Genomic DNA, 9801 nt, shown 5'->3' on the forward strand with positions numbered 1-9801 from the left:
AAAGGGGTGTTTTGGATGAGATTAACTCAGCCATTAGCAAATTTACCAGAAGAGGGAAAGTTTATGAATATTTGAGAAAGAGATGGCCAGTTCCAGTAACCCCAATCCGGAAGTTCCTACCAATTCCGATAAGTACAACCTAGCCAAAAGTCAAGTTTTCTTGTTAGACGTGCAGGGGAAGCGGCTCAACGTCAGAGAGAAGAGGAAGAGAAGAAGAGGAGAGAAAATGAAGAAACTGATTTTCTTTTTGCTGCTTGGGTGCGGAAACATTTTGCAAGAGTGATCGGAAAGAATAGGAAAGATCTTTGAAGCACCAGAAAGGTCCAAAGTATGGCAGTTCAACTGAGAGTGATTCAGAGGAAGGCAGTGATGGTGGATTTGAGTACCCATTGGAGGAAGTAAACACCAATGAAGAGGATTCTGATGCTGTAGAGGACATGAAGAGGATGGAGAGGTACTTTGATTGGAAACTGCGCAGGCGGTTTGATTATGAGCATGTCAATCCAAAAATCTTTGCCAGAACCGTGCGAGAAGGAGAACCCAATGATGATGAGATAGCCCCTTCAAGGGTATTACCCAGAACCACTCGTGGAGAAGAATCCAGTGATGATGGTGAAGAGCTTCCGGATGCTGCCAGTGATGAAGATGAAGATGAGGAAGATAGTGATGAGAGTACCTCTTCAGGAGATGGTGACATTTCTCCTGATTCATCAGGCAGCAGCTACAGTGCACAATATGAAGAGGATGAAGGATGGAGTTACGATGAAGAGGACTTTTAGAGTTCTCTTTTGGGGTGTCGAAAGCGGGCAAGTCTTCAGTTTTTGAGAAAAGTTTGAAGATGATCAACAAGTTTTTTATAAGATGGCTTTCTCAATGCTTACTCCCGGTCTTCTGAATTTTGTTGCTACTGCTGTTGAACAGGTTCCTTGTCTTCCACTTTTTTTGATCGGTTTTTGTTGAATATGTTTTATTGTCTAGTTGTTGTGAATAGGTGGTGTTGTTAAGAAAGTTTTTCTTGTTTGAAGTAGTAATGTTTGAGTTTGCAATGGTATTTTGGTGTTGGATATGGTGTTTGAGATGGTAAGTTATTTGGAAAGGATTACTCAGGTTATATTGTGTAGGACTAACAAAAGATTGTTTTGAACAACTGGAAATGTAATAGCTAAAAAGCAAATGTAATGATGTATGCTAGTTTGGAACTTTTTTAAGTAATGTTTAATGAACTGTATGCTTTTATTTTTGAGCTTGTTGATGGATTTTCTTGTTGGGATAATTCTTGATGGATAAAGATTGTCTGATGAATATAGTAATGGGTAGTATATAGGTTTTGTAGATGATGTAACTGCTAAAGATAATCACAAGAAAAAGAATTGATTGATGAAAGCTAGTAAAATCAATTCTCAGAAGTTTAGTTTTAGAGAACATGAAGAAAATTGAATGCCTACAACAGGGTGACGGAGCAGAGCTCTTTAGACCCAATTAATCTCTGCTTTGGTTTTGGTTTAGGAGTTGGATTTTGAGGTACCGGTAGGTTTGTTGGTATTGCCACTGATCGACTAGATTTAGTTATAGAAATTATTATAAGATAGGTGGTAATAAATAGAAGAGAAAAAATACGGTGGTAAATAGGTGTAACCTTTTGTTTTTTATTATTTATTGGACTAGTATTTTCCTCCGTCGTCAAGTGGTTACAAAGCCACTCTCCCACGATTTTCTTTTTCCAATATGATTAACAAAAATAATTTAAAGAAAACAACAAAATTAGACGACCTAAACAAATTGTAATGATATATGATACGCTTCAGATAAATCCCCTTCAAAATCAAGGCATCGCTTAAGGTTTACGATGTCGAATCTCGGACAATTGGATTTGATGTAGATTGGCATCCCCTGGAGTAGGTTGATCTCCACCACCTACGATATTATGCAAAAAGGGATCAACATCTTCATCTGTAATACTGTCACCATCTGCTGCATGATCTCCACTACAGACCAGGCCGAAATCTTGATGCACAGCTTGTATAATAGGACCTTCATTATCAACAACACCTTCACTAGGTAAATATCCGCGTGCAGCTTCGCCTAAGCCATTAGTATCCGATGCATGAACAACAGCTTTATTTTGATCTTTACGCACATGTTGGTATTCAAAATACGTGATCAAGCGCCTTTCATCATATTTATAGAACTCGTTGAGCAAATGGGTGAACTTTTGCGAAACTGTGGTGTCGGAATCGACCAAGATTTGCCTACTTTCCCACAAGAACATAGCAAAGAACACAAAAACGGCAAAAACTACAAAGCCTCCTGTAAGCCAGAAAAGGACCCGGAAGCTGTCCAGTTTGAGACTAGTCGAGGAGTCCAAAGGGTTGATGTCTGAACAAGTTCTTTTCAAGGTGCTCCCGAAAGCACCTTCTTGGATCTTCTTTGTTGTACCATTCTCTCTTAATTTTAGGATTGTCCGCGAAATATCAGGACCTAAAGGGGAACCTTTCGGGAAGACCTGTAAAGTATATATATTCATGTAAGTTAGTGCCAACAAAATTTTCAGTATTACATTCAAGGAAGAGATATGACAGAGACTTACAAACGACCATCCGTCATTTTGATAGATTTCGCCAACCATCATGTACTTATCGCAATATTTTGTGAGGAGGAGTTCGATGTAAGGGAGCTCCTCAAAAGCAGCCACAATACCACCCTTACCTGGTCCTTTGGAGAAAAGGTCGTCAAATTCTTCAGGATTGTTGTAAGTTTTTAATTTTGACACATCAAATTTCATTTCCTTTAACTGGTCCAACACAAATGTACCTTCTTGATAACCTACACTGTACCCATATCGGATAAGTTCCTTAACATCAGTGTAGGTTGGCTCAAGTCGCCTTATGGTTAACATGGATGCCAAATTAGCTGTATAACTTTGTGTGAGAATTAACACGACAAAAAGCCATATCCCCATAACAATCCTACCCAAAGTGCTTAGCACCCTTTCCTCTGCAAGACAATTAAATTAAATCTTTTAATGGTGAGAATGTAAATATGGTGTAAGAGAAAAGTGGGTAACTGTGCAGTCTATGCCGGCCTATCTTAACGCTGACAGTAACATGGTCTGTTTTCTAATTCTACCTCTCTGTAGCCTGTAGGAATGGTAGTTAATAAACTCACAGACAGATCTGAAGAATATCTAATATGTGCAGTTCGTGCGTAAAATAAATCGCATGGATATCTAAAGTTCTTACTCTGAGCGAATACGAGAGTTGAGAAGGAGAATGAAAGCATTGTGCCCAACTGGTAAGCAGAATGAGGCCCTCCTCTGAACTCTCGGTTCACTCTGTGTTCGAGAATCCAAATGGCAGCACCAATGATAAGAAAGAAAGCACCTGTTGTTACCCAAAGTTTCCACTCTAATGGCCTGAGGAATATCCAAGCATTCTTACTCATGTCTTGTTTTGCTAACACAACCATTGATACCCCGCCTTCATTATACGGTAATGTAAAATCAACCCGCTTTGATCGATCGAATGTGATAGTAATATCTCCAACTGCAGCATCAAATCTCTGCACAAGACATATGCATTCATCAGGGGGGGAAAAACAAAAACACAAAAAACAGACATATTGGTCAAGGAATTCATGAGTCTCTAGCGGAAATCCTACATGCAGAAAATTTATCTAGAGCGCTTAAGTAAATAACTGACTAACCTGATCACTCACTCCAAATACAAGATCATCGTAACTTCCAGGTTTACTCGTGTTATAAGGAACAAATTCATAACGTACACTATAGTTCAGAAGCTTTATTGCAGCATCAAAAACTTCTGCGCTGTAACCAGTAACAACACTTGAATTTTGTGTTGCTTTCAAGAATTCGGTAAAACCTTTTTTTAATGGAACTCCAATCTGTAACTTTTTCCCCTTTGTCGGGATTTCCCAACCTTTTGGAGCAAAAGGTTTATCTCCAGGCCATATAATAGTGCCCAAATTATCTTTATCTGCTGTTGTGCTTTTATTATTACGAACTAAACTGATATTCCTTGTAATTCCATGTGAAGGTGTCCAGATTCCAATTTGTCTAGGCCCATTTCCAATGACATTGAGTATTTGAAAGGTATTATACTGCAACTGCCCTTTGACGATATTGAATCTCCCACTCAGTGCGCCTTTGAGTGTGATATTTGAAATTTCTCCCAATAGTTCAGGGCCTATTTGTGAAACACCCATTCTCACCACATCGCTTGAATCAGCTGCTACCTTTCCCTTGTCGAATTTAGGATTAAGACTTTCAAGTTTCTCAACTGCGCTGACTAATGCTACAACTGTATCATATGCCCATATGCCAAACATATCTAACTTGACGTGCACATCTGGATTCTCTTTTCGAAACTCTTTTTCCCATCTGACTCTAAATGACTTGAGATTTTCTGATTCTGGAACATAGGGTCTTATACCTATTACTCCCTCCATTGTATCAATAATAGCAGAATCAAATGAACTTAAGTAATCGCCCAATCCATCCGTGATTATCCAACAGTACCCTTCAGTCATCATATCAAGTTCTTTGGCTTTAGCAAAAATGCGCACTCCGAGTGGCGCGGTCATATGCACAATGAACACTCTAGTTTGCATTCTTATTAATCTATTAAGCTCATCGTCTATTTGCTCATCGGTAGCTGAACTCGGAAATACACTCCTATAAGGAACTCTGGTGTTGATATCTTGAAGCGCATCTACCAAATATGGAATAATACCGTTCCCGTATTCGGTATCTGCATAAAGAGGTACAGCTTCTCTCCATCCAAAAGCTTCAACAATGGCAGCAATAGCATTTACTTGAGACGTATCGTCTAGTGTTGTGCGAATGAAGTAGGGATTCTGAGATGGCGAAATAGAAGGATTTGTTGCACTGAAAGAAATAACTGGAACGTGAGATCTGTCTCCGAGGTGCATCATGAAAACAGTTTGTGCTGATGTCGTTGGTCCAATGATAGCCTGCACTTCTTCATGTTTTATCAGATCTATAGCTGCCAAGTGCCATCAATAGAATATTGAATCATTAGTCATGATATAGGAAGTTTATATAAGCATGCACATTCTTATATACCCCCATTAAAGTTCTTAACAATCTAAGGTCAAACCCATTGCTGAAATAGCAAATAGCAATTAAACGCCCCCACTTGCACAATGCATGTAAGGTATTCACTATGGATGGTTTTTTTTGGGAACTAACGCCTGATCCAATGTTTAATAGGACAGTAGGCCTCACCCACGCTGGAGGTCAATTTCTGTTCTGATATTATTTCTGGTGACCGCCCTTCAGTTTCTACAAAAAAATCTTAAAGACCATGAAGATAGACAACTGTAAAACAGTTCCCTCATGTAACTCGGCTTTTCTAGTGTGCTCTCATTCTTACAAGACCCACCGTTTTCTAAGAGGGTTCTCCGTGCCTTTTGTTTTTAATTTATCATATGCTGGATCATTTTCTAAGAGGGTCTAAAATACTATGTGTCATGAAAAAATAAAATTTGCACCTTCTATTGGAGATGTTCTTAGAATAATCACCCAAATTTCTAAAGGTGGAGAATAATTATAGAAAGGCAGACAGCAGACCTCGGACCGCAAGGAATAATCACGTGGAAAGTTTTGGCATTATAGAATAAGAAAACAAATTCCAAATTTTGGTGCCTTTGGAATGTTGGAAAATCCAAAATTGCCTTGGCCTTAGTTATGCAATTTGCTCGACTAATGTCCAAGTTTATTTGTTTTTTCTTTCTGAAGTAATAATGTCTAAGTTTCTGACGCTTACCTTTATCTTACTGCAACTAGCCCCGCAAGGTTAAATTTTGGAAAATATACTCTTGCTATCCCACAAAAATATGCTTGTCTGCATTTTTTTTGTTCCTCTGAAATATGTTTGTTTGTCTGGAGAATAGTGAAACTGTTGAAATTCCTTGTACCATAACTAATAGGCTTGTCTATAAAATATTGTGTTTCTGGTATTATAAGAGAGAAAATTTTCAAAGAGTAAAACAAGAAAAATTGGAAAAAAAATTGCTACAATGATAGCATTTTCCTTGTAATTAATCATAATGCACAAGAAGGAAGATATATGAAAAAGAGAGATGAGAGAGTATTCGTACCAGCAGAAGCTGCATCTAGGATATTTTCCTTAGAATTCCGAAAATGGAAATCCAATTTTCTCTTACGAGATGCATTGAAGTCATGGAGAGCCATGTTCATGGAAGTCACGCAAACCTTAACCTCGGCTACATCCAAATCAAGAACCACTCCAACTTTAAACTTCTCAACTTCTTTTGCATCTGCGGCCATCACTGTTATCCCATGACCTCCTAAACAATGGAAAACAAACAAGAACAGTAAGAAAAGAATACCAAGTTGACAGCATTTATGAATTGAGGTTTTCATGCTTCCAATCATCAAAAAGTTCATGTGATTTTTGTATAAAAAATCACTTGAACTTAACAGTTGATGATATTCAATGTCGAGTGATAGTAAATTATCCATCCATTTATAGAAGTAGCGGCAGAGCTGTGTATTGACTAATGGATCAAGTCCACCCAAAGAAATGAAGAATTTTCTTCTGAAATATCAATTGAGATATGCAAATTCTGTTGTTTCTAGAATCCAAATTTTGTCTCTTTTGGCCAGTGGGTCATGAAATACTAATGTCCAAAATTCTTCTTTCTTTGACTAGCCGACTGTTGATTAGTCAAGTCCGAATTAGTGAGACTGACTGACATCAAATTTAAATACTGACTAAGATGCAAATTGTTTCACTATCTAGTTAAATCAAATGTACTGATGGGATACAACAGACATAGTGAAGGCACTGAACGATGCATTCCAAAACTCAGACTGGGACAGCGTTTTCATATGTATGCAGAATATTGGCAATGAGACTAGAGGTGCTCGACTGGCTCCCCCTTCTTATAGCAAAGCAAACAAGTTCATTTTCCATGTGAGCATAACATGACCTAACCGAAAGGATACCAGACTTATCACCCATATCAATACGAGTTAGTAGAGAACATACCTCGTCTACTTGAGTCTGCAGAAGGCGTCTATCCAAGCCTAAGTTCCAGGATTCACCTCCTTGAAGAGTTGCAGCACAATTACCAATAGTCCACTTCTTTGTAGAGCTAATTGAGTAGATGTTTGAGAAGAGAGTTGAGAACCCACCCATTGATCCTCCCAAAAACAAATGGTGTTCCCTTCTCCAGCCTGAAGAATGCAATTCTTCTTAAAGGATTTTAAACGCTTATAAACGCTTTTCCACCTTATACCCACGCACAGTTTTAGGAGCTTTGGTTTTTCTATCAAAACCAGAATAACTATAGTTGGAAACTGTTGATCTCCTCCAAAGAGCCTCCTCCATATTTGTAAACTATTTGGAAACCATCAAATGATTCTAATTACAATACCAATTTCTACCTATTGTTTTCAACTTAAAATTCTTGAACCATGTTTCAGCACCCAACTCATTGACCAGCTTTCCGAGTCCAGCAAGGATGCTGGAACCCTCTTATTTCAGCTTTGGGCAGTCTATGAGAAATTACTTTTCTCCCTGGTTACAGCAGAACCAACAGCAGAAGAAGCGTCTGAGCCGAATACAAAGATGGTCACATACTCACATGGGAGAGCTATTGCCTGTCAAATCTCACTCCTTCGAGTGCATAAGTTGTTGTTTGTGTAACTATTATCCAACGTTCAAGCTGTAAAATGCCAAGAAAAGAAGCTAAAAGCAACATAAACTGGACCTAGAAATTTGTCTCTATCAGGTAACACAAGATACCTTTTCTACAAATTTCTTACTAGATGTGAAGCTTTGGTGCTTGGCTATTATTTCAAAACCGATTCCTACAACAAGTTTCTACAAATTCATAAATTTCTCTCTCTCAAAAAAAACAAACTTAATTCATCAATTACGTACCTTCCGAAACCAGCGAATTTGGTCATCATCTGCTTCGTAGCCTTCGTACACCGTGTGTGCTTTCCACTCTTTTATGCATCAAGGTTAAGGCGATAACTAGACCACACAAGGCAAAAAGATTGAGTTGTTGGGGTTTGATAATTGCTGGGTTGGGGAAGAATCTACAAGGTTCTGCAAAAAGGGAATTTTCTGGACTAAAGAGTGCTTGGCATACTGAAAAAATGCCATTCCCGCAGGACACCATGATCTAATTTTCTTTTTGTAAGAACCTAAAATGAAAATCTGGATTGATCCCACATTGATGATCCAGTGTTACTAAAAAAAAATCTCCGAAGAAGATTAACCAATTCGATCACAAGGGCAATGATACCTAGAAATAATCAAAATGATTCCTGCTCCAAGACTACTGCTCCGAAACGTGAACTAGAACTTTCACGGTCGGTCAGTCAAATAGACTTGGTAAACCAAAAGGTAAAAATGAGTTATGTCAGGGATCGTTATTCATCGAACTTATGTTTTTATAAAGAAATTAAAAAAAAAAGTTTTTGTTTCTCTTTCAAATTTTTTTTTATTTCAATATTTATTTTGTAAAAGATCTTGGACCATCAATCATCAGTACAAAACAAAGCTAGATTAAATTTATCTTTGTTAGTGAGGTTCGAACTCATGACCTATTGTGTCATAAGAGTGGCCTCTAACCAGTGTTCCATCTTGGTTGGAATTACTAGAAAAGATGAATTAATGGTGGTGGTGTATTCAACTTAAATATCATAATTGATTTATTAATTAGTGTTTCACTAACTGCACATAATAAATAATTTATTCATTATAAAGTGTTCTTTAATTAGTGTTTCACTAATTGCTCATAATAAATGACTAATTATTTTTTAATTATAAATGTTTTCTTAACTAATTATAATATTTATTTATATTAATAAGTAATTTTGATAAATAATTTCAATAGACATTTTTTGCGACAATGAGTAGTAGAAGAGGTGGAGGCCGAAAGATTAGTGGTGGTTAAGGGCGGAGCCAAGCACAATTATATTTTTGTTTTTGTTCTTTTAACTGAAATGGGATACAAAGTCCATTTTTCACATGTATCCAACTTGCCAAGAATTTTTTTCTCCCTATTTCCTCAAAATACTGGCTCTGCCCCTGGTTTGTGGTGGAAGAAGTAGTAGAAGAGATGGAGGCCGAAAGATTAGTGGTGGTTAAGGGCGGAGCCAAGCACAATTATATTTATTTTTGTTCTTTTATCGTAAAATGGGACACAAAGTCCATTTTTCACATGTATCTACAGCTGCACATGAGCCGGTACAGTCCAGTTTTCTGTTGGACCCGGTACCTGTACACGGAGTTGATCGGTTCTTTAATTTGAGGACCTGTACCTGTACCTGAACTTGTACCTGTACCTGTAAGACCGGTCCGGTTCCACTCCGGTGCCGGGTTTTTACCTGAATTTTGAAACACACAGTGTATGACAGTAATATAGTAGTATGACAGTAAAGTAACAAGCTAAGAGTCTAAGACTAAGTTCAACATTACAAAGTTCAAAATAACAACATTAAGTTCATACACTTCAGTTCAAAGTTAAGGTTTAAAACATCACAGTATCACTTAAGTTCAAAGTTCAACATCGAAAAGAAATGAAATGCAATCCTTGCAAAGGATGGGGGACTTCTCGAACAATGACACTGGCTGCACTGACATGGAGTTTACTTCAAGTTATTTTTAGCAGAGAATCCCATATGGCTGCAACATGGAACAAAAAAGTAAAACAAGAAAGTAAGCAAGCAATACAAAAAAACTTGAAAAGTAAGTACTATTAAATAGAAGAAAACCCAATATA

The 9801-nt window shown here is 37.6% G+C and overlaps 1 protein-coding gene across 6 annotated transcripts; it reads right to left on the reverse strand.

Moving 5' to 3' along the window:
* Positions 1 to 1622: 1622 nt before the first annotated feature.
* Positions 1623 to 8413, reverse strand: LOC113346342 (glutamate receptor 2.9-like). 6 transcript variants are annotated; one of them, XM_026589888.1, is made up of 7 exons: positions 7950 to 8413; positions 7053 to 7666; positions 6139 to 6348; positions 3703 to 5021; positions 3240 to 3558; positions 2588 to 2994; positions 1623 to 2503 (listed from the first exon to the last, which is right to left on the reverse strand). In XM_026589888.1, exons 3-7 carry the CDS (start codon positions 6326 to 6328, stop codon positions 1835 to 1837), a joined length of 2904 nt encoding a protein of 967 aa, XP_026445673.1. In that variant the 5' UTR covers positions 6329 to 6348; positions 7053 to 7666; positions 7950 to 8413; the 3' UTR covers positions 1623 to 1834. The 6 variants fall into 6 exon arrangements, with proteins under 6 accessions (XP_026445673.1, XP_026445671.1, XP_026445672.1 ...); XM_026589886.1 differs by having other exon boundaries at positions 7053 to 7731; XM_026589887.1 differs by lacking the exon at positions 7950 to 8413 and having other exon boundaries at positions 7053 to 7864.
* Between the last annotated feature and the right edge of the window lie 1388 nt (positions 8414 to 9801).

Source organism: Papaver somniferum, unplaced genomic scaffold (assembly GCF_003573695.1).
Source record: "Papaver somniferum cultivar HN1 unplaced genomic scaffold, ASM357369v1 unplaced-scaffold_99, whole genome shotgun sequence".
NCBI lineage: Eukaryota > Viridiplantae > Streptophyta > Magnoliopsida > Ranunculales > Papaveraceae > Papaver > Papaver somniferum.